We start from the raw sequence: 17,331 nt of genomic DNA on the forward strand, positions 1-17,331 counted from the left end.
ATTCTGACAGCCGAACAAAACAGCCAGTCTGCTGCAGAGACTGACTTTTTTTGACAGAATGCCACAACCCAAAATATATTTCAAATAGATCCAGCAATGCTACTTAAATATCAATTTGTGGGGACAACATATTCTCCCTAACACAGGAGCAGCTGACAAGCCGAGAAGGAGCGAACCACTTCAAAAAGGCAGATAGTCAACACCTTCAGTTGTGATCTCTGGGCACAGGGACTCCTCTCTGCATCCCCAAATGTAACGAGACACATATTCCAGTATTTATGTCTCTTTAAATTAATCCCAATCATACATTTCACTCCAGTGATGCAGAACCAAAGTATTTAATTTTTTGGCAAACAGTCTAACACAGGTTGTAAACACATTTTCCTTGTTGAAATAAAGACTTTTCATAGAAGCCATTCATCCATCCATTGAACTAAACTTCAATGTTGACCAAAAAAAAAAAAAAAAAAAATCTTCCACTGCTCTGCAGAACTCAAACTGAGAATCAAATACATTTGAAATCCTAATAGAGATTTGTTCTCTGGTGGAAGTGTTTTGCTTCTTTCTAGGAACAGAAAGGGTTTTCCGCCGGGTAAAGCTGAAGAGGTTCGGCGCGCTCCTTTCCCAGGCTCTGCGCCGTTAAGGAAAATAAGGATCTTCTAGATCTCTTCGATTAAGATCGGAGACGTCAGCCAGGTTGATCCTGAGTGCTCTGGCTGGTCAAACACTATATAGCAGCTTTTTTTTGTTTTTCACGTTTATCACTTTTTCTCCACATTTCTAGTTTTTTCCTTACACCTGTCACATCCGTACGGACACACACACACTCATACAATTTGTAACACTCCTTCCAGACTAAACTTTCTTCCTTCACCGCTCCGACATGCGCGCAGACACACACACAACCTGTTTCCAGGCAGTTATAGTTCCTTTGTGTAGCCCCCCCTAAGGGTCGCCAGACTCAAGGTTTTCCGAGTGTAAACACCTTAAGGCACCCATAATGCAATGTGAACACTAAACACTGATGGTGCAGGGAGTACTTCCCCTCACCGACAGGGGGTCGCACTCCTTTAGTTTCCCAACTCTCTCCACCCCATGTGGCCATTACAACTAAATGTACAATCCATGCACACATACTGCGTCTCACTCAGGTCAGAGCCCTCCTGCCGTCTCGTTTCCTTTCCCCTTCATCCTCAAACTCAGCGAGGTTATCCAGTACAGTTTTATGAAAGGAGAGGAAATGAGGCAGGAGAGACGTCTGTCCCAAATTAGATGACAATGGATCTCACGTGCAAAATGGCTTCACAAAGTCAAAACACATAAGGCCTGCGGTATTTCTTTTTGCATTGTTGTCAACAAAAGTTAAACAATATATCATCTGCGGACTCTTCTTTGCACTACGAGTCCCAAAATAAATAGATCTCCCTCTCTTTTTTTTACTTAAATACAAGTTCATATTTTCTCTGATGCTCAAAAATACTTTTTTTGTTCTTTTTTTTGCCTGAAGATAAAGTCCTTCAAAAAAAAGGTTAGAAGATTTCCCCCCCCCCCCGAACCCCTTCACACATGCAGGCAGCCCCTTCCACTGAGCTGGTGGTTTGAAATTCCACAGGAGCTCTTTGAGAAATAAACATAGGAGAAAGCAAAAAGACGGAGGGTAAAGTCAAAGTAAGTTTTTTTTTTTTTAAAGATTGCAGGCAACAACGAAGCCAGTGGAATCAAAGATGGGAAAAGAGGTAAGGAATGAAGGAAAAAAGGAGGATGGGAGAAGGAAGACTGGTGGATGTGGAGGCAGTAACTGAAAGGGTGTTAATAAATAACAGCCGGTCGGACACCCCCTCCTGGGTCCACGCTCCTCTCTCAATACTGACAGTGGAGGCATGTGCTCAGCACCAGGCCGTGGATCTGCGCTGGTCGAAGTCAGCGATGAGCCGCTTGATGTGGGCCAGCTTGTTGTGCAGATACTCGCAGCGCTGCTTCTCCTCGTGGTAGTTGGGGCTGTGCTGTAAAGCAAACGCACAAATAATATCAGACTCCTGCTGCGTAGACAGAAGGACAGCAAGCAGAACTAACATGAGAAACAACAAGCAAGTGTTTCGTTAGTGTGTAGAAAAAAAACAGACAGAAGTGGAGAAGCACTCACGTGTTTCATCTTTTTGTACTCTTTCAACACTTCTTCTTGCACCTTCTGTAGAAAATGAAAAATCACTTTTAATGCATTTGAACATTACAATTACATTCATTGCAACGCGTATACATTTAGCTGATATACAAATCCAAACTCTAAAGTGATATCCGTGTGATAACATGGCACAAAAGCAGCACCTAGAAACAATTATCCATGGAGACCGATTTAGTAGATAATAATAATAATAATAATAATAATAATAATAATAAACGTATTCATTTAAAATACAAACAAAAAGGCCACATCAGCATCACTATATAAAAATACCTATATAAATATTTACTATATATAAAATAATGTATTATATTACATGATTGCCTCTGCATTGGATTATTATCAGATAGGGTAATAACTTCATAATTAACTATGTCTGAAAGCAGAAGTCTAGGGCCAAATATTGCAAGTCTCTTCAGTGAGAATGTCACAAAATGATTTAAAAAGAAAAGTGAAATTCTGAAAAAAAAAGTCAAAGAAAAAAGAAAAAGGGATATTTTGAAAAAAAAGTCCCATATTGAAAAAAAAAATCATATTCTGAGAAAAAGACACATTTAAGATGCATTATGGGACATGTAGTTCATGGACAACGAGCATGAAAACTGAAAGAAACTGGCATGAAGAAATGTTTCCCGCCGACTGGTCTGACCTGGTATTCTTTGGTGCCCGGTGTCATCTTCCGGCACTTGGCGTCCAGCTGGGTGAAGCGGCGGGTGATGTTCTCCACGCGGGCGTGTAGGAGGCGATACTCATCGTACTCTGCGTTGAAGTCATCCTTGTAGCTTTGCCGCTGGTCGATGGACACCATGGGCATGTACTTCCTGTAGACACACAGAAGGTCATTTCAGTGTGTTCAAAGCTCCCCTGACTTTCCTTGTTTTGAATACACCTCGCTAAAGGTCGTGATCTTTACTGAAAGGTGAGATCCTGTTGAGATTGTCTATCTGTGCAGTGAATAATATAGACTTTTTACCAAAGAGGTGGAAAGTGCAAAACATTTAACGTGCAGCAAAGAAAGAAAATGAATCACATCTGTGTTTGTTTCTGGGTTTTCTGTGTCCTAATTCTTAGGAACAGAAATGTTTTAAACAGTGAAATGAGAGAGCGGAAGGGTAAAGAGGTCGAGGTGACTCACACAACATAGTCGGGCATCTCAATTGTAGAGGAGAACTCGGTGGGCTGGTCTGTCTTCTCCGTCTTCTCTGTCTTCTCTGGTTTCTCTGGCTTCTCTGGCTTCTCAGTCTTCTCCGTCTTCTCCGTCTTCTCCTGCTTCTCCTGCTTCTCCTGCTTCTCCGTCTTCTCCGGCTTCTCTGGCTTCTCTGGCTTCTCTGGCTTCTCTGGCTTCTCCGTCTTCACCGGCTTCTCTTTATCTGAAGAGTCTGAAGAAAGAGAGGAACGTTTGAGACTCTCAGATAAGACACACTGGAAACATACTCGTTATAGGAGCTAAAAAGTAAATAAGCAGAAGAACAAGTGATAGGGGATGCATGTACAGAAATGTCCATAAGGGACAATTACAAAGATAAAAATAAATATCTACTCCATTTAACCACGGTTCAAATGTGAAGAATGACTGAAAAACATCACAAAGGATCCTTTGTATTAGTAGAGTTGCTTTGGTCTGCTATCTTTGCCAAATAATCTGTCACATATAAGGAATGGACTGCAAATGATGAATTCCTGTACTGGGAATACATCAAATAAGCGCTACTTGCTTATATGACCTGCATTAGCATTCTCTTTAAAAAGAAAACAGTCTCTGAAATAACAACCAACACATTTGCAAGATCAGGTAAAGCAGAACTAATGAGGACAGTACACACGTAAACAGAGATACACGTTTTGATTTGTGGACACTAGGAGGCAGTGCAAATCCAAAACAAGCTGACAGTATAACTGGAGAATTCTACATATTTAAAAAAAAAAAAGATCTGTTTGAAAAAGAAATCACACCATTATCGTTTTAATACAATTATTCCAATGAAAACAATTATCTTAGAATGATAAGTTTCTTTCTAATGCCGTAAGTCATATTGAAATATGTGCGGGCAGACACAGGAATATTATCACCCCAATGTTTTCTCTTTTACACAACGGACATTTGACGTCATCACGACGGGAAAGGCACAGGTTTCTCAGGCAGGGTATATGCAGGAATCCTGAAGTCAAATGTAAAACCTTTTAAAGACCTTTTTTAAGATCCTTTCCATACATTTTAAAACCTCATCGCCACTTCTGGTTGTAACCGGTTACACACTTTACCTCACATTTACTATATACAGTATTGATTGTCCTTCCTCCTTATCTTCCAACCATTTGGACGCTAACTTGCATTTCCCCATAACGATGTTGCTTAACAACCGGCGTAAACGGGCCTTCGCGCTATCAAGCAGTGAGCGTGCGATGTCCTGTTCAGATGACGTCAAATCCAACGGGATGCCATAAATAAACAGAATCACACTACACACCTACGCAATGATTACATTCAGGCAGACTGTAGAATACAACCTCTTTGGACAATTGATATACTTATTGACAACAAGCTACAACATTTAATACCTTGGAAAATGCTGTTTAATACTTTTTAATAGCCTTCATTTTCACTAAATAGATTGATCAACTTTTAATACTTTTTAAGACCCCGCGGACCCCCTGTCAGGTTATTTCACAGGTAATAAAAAAAATGTATTTCCATAATAATTTTTTGCTTTGGTCCGTACAAACTTGAGAAAATCCTGATTCAGCAGCTAGTAACCTGAGGTTGTCCACTTTTTGAAAAGGGAGTGGTGCACATTGTGTTCATCAAAGCTTGTTTTTATAGAAATGTGTGGGTTTGAAATGATGCTCATTGGGTGTGACACAAGAAACAAGCCCTGTTCCATAACATGTACTTAATCTAATGCAGTGTCAATTATAAATTCTCTTTTTGGATAAATACACTTTTGAAGATCTCTTCCCAACTAAATTCCCACAAACAGTAAGTGACAGTACTTTGAAGTGTGCGTAAAGCATCGAAAAGGCTGATAGACAATGTCTTAAAACGTTTGGTTCAGTGAGTCTGATGATTAATAGTGACGACAGAAACACACCTTGTTCTTTGTGAGGGATCTTGTCGATGACTTCTTCTTGAGTTCGTGTCTCTTCCTCGGCGTTGCGCTTCCTTTTGGCTTTGCGACAGTCTACAGCGGGCTCAGCGGCGCCGGGCGGACTCCTGCTACCTTTGTCCGTCCGCTTCCCTTTGTCCCGCTCTCGATCCTTATCTTTGTGCTTCTTGGATTTCTTCTTCACCTTCTTGTTAGCGCTGCTGGACGAGGGGGGGCTGCTGATGACAGTGGAGGTGACTGTGAGGGAGGTGCAAGAGGAGGGGGGAAGAGGAAGAGGAGTGGGAGGAGGAGGAGGAGGGCTGGGGGAGGCGGCCGGTCTGGGGACGGGGGTCCGGTAGCGGTCCTGCGGGGTCCTGTTAGAGGAGAAGGGGCTGGGCGAGGGGTCCCTGCAGGAGGAGCTCTGGTCCATGGGCAGGTCCTGGGTGCCGCAGCCCTCGGGGGTGCTGGGGGAGTTGGAGTGGGAGGCCGGGCTGGGCTGCTGGTGAGACGGGGCGGGGGGGTGGGACGGGACGGGGAGATGGGCGGGGGGGCCCGAGGCGACGTTGGAGGGGAGGGACGAGCGCTTGGAGCTGGGGCTGCCCTCGGGGCGGTCGGAGGAGGAGGAGGAGGGCCCCCGGCTGCTGAGGTGGGAGATCCGGGCTTTTTTGGGGGCCAGAGGGTCGATGAAGTCAAAGTCTGGCTGGAGCTTCTGGAAGTCAAACATACAGGATGAAGCTAAGACAGTGCATGGTTTACCGTAGAGGTGTGTGTCAGTATGCATTTGCTCAGATACCTGCGGGGACGTGGGGACGCTGTCTTTGGAAGGACTGCTTGAGGAGAGGGTCTCCAGAGAAAGACCCAATTTTCTGTAAGAGAAAGACAACGTGGTTAGTGCGGCGAAACAGACCAGACAGGACACATTAGAATCCAGTAATCAAACTTTTGTGTCTATTTAAAAAATCACAGCTCATGATGTACACAGAAATCTATTTGGGAGTAAGCACACATGCATGTAAACAATGGTTTAAAATGTTTTAAATAATCTGCATTGCAAAAGTTTTAGGGAGGAAAATATTTGACATGTTTGTCGGGTCTTAAGGTTTCACCTCATGCTGGGCTGGTGAGTAACACTAAGACAGCTTACAATACCTTACAAGAAATGATCCGAAGGTCTGTAAAGCATTACAAGTGCTCATTTAGTGCTAATGCAATTACATTTTCATATAATTAACCCAATATTAACAACTGCTGAAGTGCTAAGACTAAATAACATGAACACTTGTCAAAAAGAAGGAAAACGATAAGTGTAAAAACTAAACCTGATGGTGTGCTACATTGAGCCATTCCTTTAACATACGGACTGAAGGTTGCTAGTGGTGAATTCATGTCAGCTCTGGCCCTGATGATGGCACGTTTACAACACAGAAAACTGAGCAAACAAAATAATTCCAAAACAAACATTGGGATCCACAGCAGCCTACACTACAGTTGCTGCTTTTCCTTCACACAGCACTGTTTACCTGACAGCCAGCTTTACCTAGCCGCCGCCTGCAGGGGGTTTCAACTAGTACTTAAGTGTGGTTTAACACCATGGGATGCAGATGCTTTATTAGTTCAGACAGGTATGTATTTAGAGTCAGAGGGAAAATAAAATGCTAAATAGGCCACATCAGTACCGAGCCACGATCCGGTCCACCTGGGTCTTCTCATCTTCAGAGTAGCCCGGCCATTCGCGCTGGATGTCTCGATAAATAAAGTCCTTCAGTGAGAATGTGTTGTCTTTGGGGTTCAGGTTGGCCACCTGTTTGGAGCACACAGGAACACAGGACGGTTAAACAGACAGCATGATACATGTACAGAAACTTCACACTTCCTGTGCTGGCCAAACATCTGTGCATGCAAATTGACCAATAAAGTGTCTTGCTTTTTGTTTGATCTTGTGTTTAAGAAGGTGATCTTTTGGACACAACAACTAGGGTGAAATGACTAAATGTCATATTTTATAAAAACAGAAGTGACTACTTCTGGATTTTAATCAACAGGAATACACTTACATTTTTGTTTTGTCATGCTTTTTTCTGTGAAGCATAAATGTAGTTACATTTCGTTGTGCAACCCTGTGTTGCAAAACAACAATATATGATTCTTGAAACTCCAAAATGGAGGACATGTTGATGCTAATAATCATATATCATATTCAGGGTATATGCAGGAATCCTGAAGTCAAATGTAATCCCTTTTAAGACCTTTTTTAAGACCCTTTCCATACATTTTAAGACCTCATCGCCATTTCAAGTTTTAACCGGTTGCATTGGCGACACACTTTACTATATACAGTATTGATTGTCCTTCCTCCTTATCTTCCAACCATTTGGACGCTAATTTGCATTTCCCCATAACGATGTTGCTTAACAACCGGCGTAAACGGACCTTCGCGCACTATCAAGCAGTGAGCGTGCGATGTGCTGTTCAGATGACATCAAATCCAACGGGATGCCATAAATAAACTACACAGAATCACACTACACACCTACGCAATGATTACATTCAGGCAGACTTTAGAATAAAACCTCTTTGGACCATTTATATACTTATTGAAAACAAGCAACAAAATATAATACCTTGGAAAATGCTGTTTGATACTTTTTAATAGCCTTCATTTTCCCTAAATTGATTTATCATCTTTTAAGACCCCTTGGACACCCTGATATTGTTGCAGACACCTTACAGTACCTGTTGCAGGGTGGTTCCTAATGAGGTTCGGTCCTTCTGGTTGATTCCGTCCCGCTGCAAACGTGCGAGCACTTCCAGCTTCTTGTAGGGCCGGAGCGCCATCAGGTGGATGAGGCGGTCCCTGAAGGGCCGCTGGGACACGGGGTTATTGGAAAGGCACTTACGAATAGTGTTGGCTGGGTTGATGGGTGTGGAGCGTTTACGCTCGGGGACCACGTCATGGCCCGATAGCGCTGGCTTACGGATATGGACTTGCTTTCCTAGAGGGAAAGAAAATACCATTTGAAACGGTTGTTTTTTTTTTCTGCATGGAAGTTCATCATCGTACATTAATATGCCGTCATATTTTCCCTCAACAATACACCTTTCTATCATCTTCAACTCAGTTACTGAAGCCAAAAGCCTCACATGAACCTAAAAACATGTGGCACTAAGCTTTAAGAAGAGTTTTTATTTTTATTTGTTTCAGATGGCCAAAAAAACCGTATACTTGAGGTTACACAAGGTGAAATTACGGGTGGTTCCTCATATCTAAGTTTGGGCAGACGTTGCCTGCTTTTATGGCACCAATAAACATGGCTACTTTCAGTGTTTACAGCAACAAAGTCCCATTTATGGCCATTTAAATGACAGTTACCAAGAAATAAGGACACTGTTTACTTGATTGAAAATCACTGTATCAACTAAGTATAGCTTGAGTCTTGGTCATAGTTGTTTGTCCTATGGCGAAGGTTTTGAAAGACCCCTATACGTGACAAAACGGGATCAGGATCCATTTTAGAGAGGTTACACACTCTGCAATGTATAATGAAAGGGTGCTGCAGGTTGAAAGCTTATGTAACGATATTTCTTCTTTCGGAAAAAATCATTGTGTACATAGAAAACATATGCAGAACAAGAGTATAGTAATTTACAGCCTGTGAAAATAAGAAGCTAATGGTCCCTTTTGCATTAGTAAATAGGGTGCAGACTCCCAACCAGCTGCTACATGCTCCTGTCACACCCCTTCCCTCGGCCGCCTCTCGTTTTCCAGTTTCTATCTGGGCCACTACAGCTTATGCAAATGTTTCCCCGGGGCCCAGAGAAACAGGCCCGATGAGGTTTTAGTTGTAGCAGGTTTGAGGACTGAGTTACACTTTTGATTTGAGTTAAAGAAAGGACATCTTTGACAAATGCTCAGATCTAACATACTCATTGACTCCAAACATGCATTCATGGCTAAAATGGTGGATCCAACAGAAACATTTCTTACTGAACCCAAGTTAGGAGTAAAAGTATGTATAATATTGTTTTTTTCACACTATTGTTTGATGAGGTTATCCCACCACTCAACCTACTGTATAAATAAATGACAAGAGTAGGAGTATCTTGAAATATTTATCAAAATCATAATTTTCTTGTTAATATCACATTCATAGGATATTTAGGACATTATTTAAGAAGTTAAAATAGCTACCTGTATCTAAAGTTCAGAGGGTCTGCTATTTTTCAAAAGGAGCACAGTGGAGCTCTTTAACGGAGATTACATGATGTTTTAACAGGGTATAAAATCACTTCCAAAAGCTAAATAAAAAAAGAACTAACAGTACCTCCATAGGCACGTTCACACCGCAGTACTTTTCCCACTTTAGTTCCGATATAGTTCCGAAATGTCGCGTTCACACCAAAAAGAGCCGGAACTAAAATAAATTAATTCATGAGAACCTTTTTACCCCCTTCTCCGTCAGTTTTCCGTCCCTGCTAGAGAGCAGGTACTTTCGTGGGAGAAAAAGGTTCCTAAGTGTGATTGGCAGTGCGGAATGCAAACCACGCCCCGTAACACTCCAAAAAAGATTTTTGAAGCCGCCATTTTATTATCCCCGCATTAGCATTATTAGCATTAGCCCAGCTCACAAACGCAGAGAGACTAACTTATGGCAACACAAAAGAAAACATGGGAGCGGTGGAGATGAGGAGGTGTCGGCGTTCTGGGGATTTACTCGGAAGGCTTCAGTAGAAGCTGCTGGGAGTCCCAGCAGCTTCTACTGAAGCCAGTCCCCAACTCCGGGGACTTCCGGCCGGGGACTTCGGGCGGCAGTATACGCCGTGAAGTTGTTTGCGACCAGCCAGTAAATTCAAAGCAGAAGAAGTGACGTCAGCGGCTTCATTTGTGTAATCCTCCCCCAGGGGCTTATTCCGGTGTGAACGCGATCTGTTCATCAGAACTAAAGAGTTCTGATGAACCTTTGTGGGAAAAGTACTGCGGTGTGAAAGCGCCTCATGTTATTAACAGAAACCTGTTTACTCATTTACTAGCAGTGTTTAACAAATACCACCACATTTCTTTTCCTCCAGTGTTTCCCTGTGGTTTGTTAGACCTTTGATAGCGATACCATTTTCACATGATAAGAGAGCAGAGTGACGCTTCTCCTTCTCTGTGGCCTGCTCTGTTTTTACCATATGAGCTTGCGCTTGAGACTCAAAAAGCAAGTAACCCTGCATGGTGACAAGTATAAAAGGGAAATACAAGTTAGTCCTGCTTGAAGCTGGTCACAACAGCACTTGTTGCCTGTCCTGGGACACTTTCAGTATAAATGTTGGCAGGCGATGTGCCAATAAAACTGAAATAGCTTCAGAAGCAACCTTTGGCCCTTATCAGTCAGACTGCTAATCTGGAAAACACTGAGACAGCAAAATTGCCTACTCAGTTGTAATAATGGCTTTGAATGGAGCCAGGCCGTCAGCTTTCACCCATTCAGTCCCTCAAAGTCTCCCCCCCCCTCCCCCCCACCCCAAGTTTGAAAAGACATAAGAGGTGTTGATAGGATGGAAATCCGTGCTGGTGTCCAGGGATCAGACTTGGCATCTGAGGGTAGAAAAAGGGGCCTTACCTCTGTACTGGCCCCCAGGCTTGATGACTTTGGTCCCACGTTCACGAGTGTCTTCCGCGGCCTGGGTCATGCGTTCCCGGGTCACCTGGTAGGAGTCATTAGTGGCACACACGGTGACTTTGTCCTGTACTGTGGCCAACATTGCCAGGTGTGAGGCCCCTGAGCTGGAGACAAAGAGGGAGCGTGAGAGAGAACTGGGAGGCAGGCAGAGATTGCCTTCCAGTAACAGTGGATTCAGCTGAGTAACGTTACCTCGCAACATACTGATGGATGCACTCAAAGCTTCCCTGAGGGTTGTCTTTGCCCACATTAGACAGGTAGAATTCAAAACTGTTGAAAGGGTCTGGGGAGGAATCGTTCTTGGGAATTTTAATGCGCTGTAAGGGAGAAAAAGACAAGTTATACCATCTATTCACACCTGGGATGATTATTAAATGATGGGAGAATGACAATTCATACAAACAGTTAATGTAGGTCTATAAAACTGCCATATGACAAACCACCTTCAACTCTTCCCTAGGTTTTCACCTTAGTGTTTGTGTACGCACATATTAATACCCTTCCAGCATGACACAGGAAGGTCTCTGAGGTCTCAGCAGCTAAGAGGAGGCCGTATTTGAGTCAAAACAGTTTACATAGACTTCATAAGGGTCTCAAATGGGTGCCTCTGAACAGTTCAGCAGACAAGTTTGCATAGAGGATAGGGTTTATATTAACAAATATAAAGTAATAACCACATTAAAAGTAGTCCTACAAAGCTACTACACTGGCATTTAAATATCATGTACACTAGTATTACAAATAATGTACAATAGTGGTGATTTAATAAGTGTAAACCGAGCAGTAGTTGAGCATCTGATTAACTAGACAAGTCAGAACAAGTCAGTAGGTTTACTGGCTCCAAGCGTAGAGACGTCTTGATACAAATCAGCCCATGCCAACAAAAGATGTGAAGGATTAATAAACATGAATAACTTGTCATTAAAGGAAAACCTCACACAGCGGCTAACGCTAATTAGCTATTTTGTCGATTACAACACAGATTTGTTGCTCGCTATTTTGACTCACCAGGTGAAGAAATATGGTTTGTTGATATAGTTAATTAATTTAAAAGTGTGTGCAAACTTTGTGTCGAGAGGTGTTTGGTTAAGAAGAAAAAAAAGGGAGAGAGAGAGAGCGCAAGATGCACAGACAGCAAACAGCTGTTAGCGAGACGGGCCTTACCCCTTGGAGTCCCTTGAATTGTATTGTGGGCCGCTGAGAAGGTACATTCTGTAAGTAAAGAGAAACAACCTTTTTACTGATAGCATCACTTTGAAAATGTAGAGTGTTATTGGCAGAGAAATACCAGTTAGGTAAGAAGCAACAAAAAGATACTATAAGACACATATTGGTGAAGAACCTGCAGAACATGCCACGCTATTTGACTCACACTACAAACATTTGGTTGTAGAAACAGCGGAGCCTTGGGGTCCTATCACAGCACAATACATCTTGTAAATGTTACATTTGAACATGTAAAGACAGACCACAGATAGGTGGTGGATAACATGCAAATGCCTTAAATGCCTTCGGTGCCTGTCTGTTAAAAGTGTTGTGCTGTGCCAGTTTTATGAATTGAGAGTATTTCTGATTTACGGCAGCAACAAAGGTGTATTTTCATCACTGATTAATCTGAAGACAATTCAATCAATCAATCAATGGATTCATTTTCATGTTCAATAAAATGTCTGAAAATAGTCAAAATACTAAATCCAATGCGATGTCCAACTGCTTGTTGTGTGACAACTAGTCTAAAAATGTAATACATTCCTTTTACAATCACAGAAAAAAGTAGCGGACCTTCACATACCAGAGGCTCAGGCTAGAACGTGTTGGGCATTTGGCAGAATAAAACAATCTTGACAAAAAATAAAATAAAATCCGCAAAATAGTCTTTTGTCGTTGATCATCTGACATAAAGGTCCGGCTGCAGAAACAATGGTAACTGTCAGCCGAAAATACTTAATGAAGTCAGATGGCTAGGTCTCTAAATAGAAACCTTGGGAGTCAACTTTACCTGCATCTTCTTTTTAAGTGGTTAAGAAAGTGATTTATCTGCACACAAGTATGTGGAACCTGGACAAAACTCAAATACAGCAAATATTTGGAGTGAGTATTTCTGAAATGTCTCTCTTTGTGTAAGTTTACAGGTTTGAGTTTGATGGCTACTTGAAATGGAGTGGACAACCACAAATATGCAGTGGCTGCTCTGGGGCAGTTGGGAGGGGAAAGCACAGGAACGGCTTCTTCTTCTTCTTCTTTACACATCTGAGGCCGAGAAACCAGTTGGCCTGAATATACATTTCTTTAAATGTTGCATCCTTTGGTTTGAGAGAAATGTGCATTTTATTAACAACAGTTTATCTGCATTGTTGGACATGAAAATAGGCTTGCTTACTCAACATGAAACAAGATGCAGATCTTAGATCAAATGTGTTCTTTTTTTTTCCAGACTGAAAGAACCATGTCATGGTTGTTAAAGCTAAGCTACTCCAAGCCACTGACTGACTCCCTCCCCCACCCACCATCCATACACTCACTCACATCAACCAGTCCTCACACACACCGTTCTGATCACATTTCACATCACCACAGAAAGACAAAGATAGCCAGCTTCCATAGTTCGATGACTGGTTGAGCTACATCACACGTTACTGAGAGGGAGAGAGGAACAAAAAGCAGGCAGTTTTGGCTGCTCAGTCAGCAAGAGATGGCAGGCTGCCGTTCAATGCAGCGTCAGACCAACATTACCATCCAATAAGGTTGTAGCATGGGTTGTCACAAAAGAATTCCTTCAACTTAGTGATGACTTGGTTTGCCAGATGTCCCAAACTCATTTTAAATATTGCTATTGATCCACATTTGAATTTATTATACAGGTCTGAAAGAGAGCCATGGTTTCACATACAGGCGTGTGATCAGTGAGTGGCATACATACTGAAACACACACACCATGTGCCATAAAAAGCAGTCACAGAGAGACCTCTGAACACTACAGCCTAGCGCTAAGCTACAGTGCATCTGCCTTAAGCAGAGACCTAGGCCCAGTCAGTCAGGGTGTTATGTAACAGCGTTGTTGTTGGCAGACTTAAGGTCAGGTAACTCGGCTTCTAGGTCTCCGCAAGTCAAGTCCGTAAAAGGTCCAGATTAGTACATGTGGCACCTCAGCAAGATTACACCATGTGTACAGTTCATTCAAGATTAACAAGTTATATATATTTGCACAGGTATGCAAATGACTTATTAGCACACTCAGTTATAAAAGCTTCACAATGACAGATGGCGTCAAGCACGGGGGTGAAATGCAATACATTTCATGAGGTAGTTTGATGAGAGCTACAAAGTACACAAATAAAGTCTATTTTAAATAAATGTCACTGATAGCAAGAGCCATTTTCCTATTATCTTTTTTTATCTAGGTTTGTCGCTCTCAGATACTATGTGACAATTGCCCTCTCGGGCAGCTTGAAGTAAAACCATTTCAACAATTTTGCAAACAAACCCATATTAAATATTTGTCCAGTGTACACCTTTGAGGCCCTTGCTCATAACATGCATTAACTTTAAGCCTCCTGTAGCTACAATGTGGCAAGCTTGTTTGACTGAAACAGTTAATAAAAAAAACTGAAACAGCTGGATGAGCCCTGCTGGGAGTTTCATATCTCTGCAGGTTGTGATGTGACATTGTTCAAATGGGTTAAACTTCTCACCATATGCTAAGATGACCAGTCATAGAAACGCTCACACAACCACTAACTAGTTATCAAGTTACTTTAGCCTTCATTGATCTGCAGATTTCCATCCTGACACAGAAATAATGTTACTACCTTGTCGAATGAAAGTTAATCTATCACCGTTTGTACTCTCAAATGTTTTTATCTGATGTTGAGTATTTTCTCAAAAGTAAAACAGGACAAACTATACGATTGGAAATGGACTGACTCTAAACCAAATTTAGCACATTTTAACTTTGAATTACAACAATATATCACCACTATTAACAATAAGAAGACATCAAGACTAAATGTGTATTAAAACTTTTTACTTGAAATGTTAGCTCTGTTTTCACTATTTTCTTAATATACATTTCTTTATATGTATTTCTTTATATTACATGTTGTTACTGTATATGTACCTATGTATCACTGAGGTCAATGTGTTTGTATGTATAAAATGTGTGATTCACATATATATTTTCTTGAATAAAAGGAGAGAAAAAAAAGAAGAAAAAAAGTTCATGTTAGTTAACTAAGATAAGATTGTATGAGTGGGTGAACGTTTAGTTTATCAAACTTGGCAAGCGAAAAGTCTATTGGTCGATATTAAATTACAACTTTCCTAATTTGGTCAAAGTAATGCTAGTTTGCCAAGAGAAAAATGGATCAGCCTGTACAGAGGATTCAAACTAAAGTAGCTAGCTGGCTAATCAGTGTCCAACTTTACCAACAGGTTTTCTAGACAAAATAACACTTGTCAGTTCGTAAAACCCGGCTAGAGCATTAGGCGAAACCCTCATTAAAACCATCCAGTTGGTAAATGTATCGACACACGACAAAATCAGTGAAAAAAACAAGAAGAAAGTCGCTCTGTCAACAGCTTAGCTAACTTTGTAGCTTTAGCTGTGCGTGGCAGTTGGTGCTTCCCAGCTGAGACGAGCTGTGTCAGCCCCGCAGTGATGGCTCATTTTAACGGGAATAACCGGTCGTTTCACTCACCTTACAATGTTGGTGGCTCTCTATGGCTTTCAGCGCTGTCTCGGTCAATTTGACATGTAATACGGTGACTCTATCAGCGCTCTGTCGGCCACAATTCAATCCGTACCTCCCATCCTCGGAGAGCGCCGCCATCTTTACCAGCCCTCCACCATCGTCCCTTTGAGGCTGGAGCATTAAGCAGCCGAGGTGCTCTCTCTGGCCCGGGGAGGGACTACAGCTGCTGCTGTCTTCAGGCTGACACTAGTGGATTGGTCTTGGCTTGCTTGCTCGTAAGTTTTTCACTTTCCAACTACAGTAAACTCACAATAAATCATAAATCATTCTGCTTAAGGCTATGGTGGAAAGTAATTCAAAAACATTTATTTAACTATGGTATACTGCCAGTGGTGTAAAGTAACTAAGTAGATTTACTCAAGTACTGTACTGAAGTACAATATTGTAGGCCTACTTTACTTTAGTATTTCAATTTGTTTCTACTTTGTAATTCTACCCCACTACAATTCAGAGGTAAATAGTTTACTTTTACACCACTACATTTGTTTAATACGTTAAGATACTTTGCAGATTTGGATTAATAATGTGACATTTAAACAACACTTAAAAAGGACTTTAGTTGGAGTAACATTCAAAAGCTACCCTGCACTGTACAAAGTATGTAAAACTAGCTGCTTGTAATACTATTTGCATTTGGTATTAGGACGCTATGGAGGAAAGTAATTCAAAACATTTAATTAACTACTGTAGCCTTCTTACATATTTCATTGGTTGAAGAAGTACTCAGATTTGTTACCTTAGTAAAAGTAGCAATACTAAGTTTAAAAAGTATTTTAAAAGTCCTGCATTCAAAATTGTACTTAAGTAAGAGTACAATTAATCAAAAATATACTTAAAGTACCAAAAGCAAAAGTACTCCTTATGTGTAATGGTGCATTTCAGAATCCTATATTGAGTTACTGGGTTTCTATTATGAGTATTCATGTGTTTTTATCACAAATATAGAGCTAGTTTGAATAACTTGATATACTGCTGCTGGATATCGTAACCTATACATATATGTCAACGTTTAGTTAATAAGTTATTTAAATGTTGCATCGGCTAATAATCCAAACCTAAAAAGTAACTAGTAACAAAGGCTGTCAAATAAATGTAGTGGATTAAAAAGTACAATATTGGCGTCTAAATTGTAGTGGAGTAGAAATATAAAGTAGCATAAACTGACAATACTCAGGTAGTATATTCAAGTAACTCAAAATTGTACTTAGGTATACTCAGGTAATGTACTTGTTACTATTCATCACTGAGCCAGTGTTACTTTGTAGCCTACTTTAACATGTCAAATAGTATTTCTACAGAGAGGTTCTGCCACTCTATAACAAAGTAAAATATCTTTCAATATTTGCTTTAGCCCTTCATGATTTCACACATAACAAGTGTACCGTGATTTATTTAGCTTTAAACTAGGTTCTGCTATCCATCTACCATTGGAGGAAACATTCTAGTTGCTAGTATCCCTTTCTCTGTAAGGGCACAGCCTGTCTCTCAAACACACACACACACACACACACACACACACACACACACACACACACACACACACACACACACACACACACACACACACACACACACACACACACACACACACACACACACACACACACACACACACACACACACACACACACACACACACACACACACACACA

At 41.2% G+C, this 17,331-nt stretch overlaps 1 protein-coding gene across 1 annotated transcript; it reads right to left on the bottom strand.

Moving 5' to 3' along the window:
• Positions 1–1,610: 1,610 nt before the first annotated feature.
• Positions 1,611–15,836, bottom strand: ell2 (elongation factor for RNA polymerase II 2). The gene is made up of 12 exons (XM_079680756.1): positions 15,626–15,836; positions 12,093–12,140; positions 11,121–11,245; positions 10,869–11,032; positions 7,999–8,258; positions 6,942–7,066; positions 6,059–6,131; positions 5,272–5,974; positions 3,318–3,561; positions 2,832–3,003; positions 2,144–2,188; positions 1,611–2,003 (listed from the first exon to the last, which is right to left on the bottom strand). Exons 1-12 carry the CDS (start codon positions 15,797–15,799, stop codon positions 1,887–1,889), a joined length of 2,250 nt encoding a protein of 749 aa, XP_079536882.1. The 5' UTR covers positions 15,800–15,836; the 3' UTR covers positions 1,611–1,886.
• Between the last annotated feature and the right edge of the window lie 1,495 nt (positions 15,837–17,331).

Source organism: Notothenia rossii, assembly GCF_949606895.1.
Source record: "Notothenia rossii genome assembly, chromosome: 5".
NCBI classification, from domain to species: domain Eukaryota; kingdom Metazoa; phylum Chordata; class Actinopteri; order Perciformes; family Nototheniidae; genus Notothenia; species Notothenia rossii.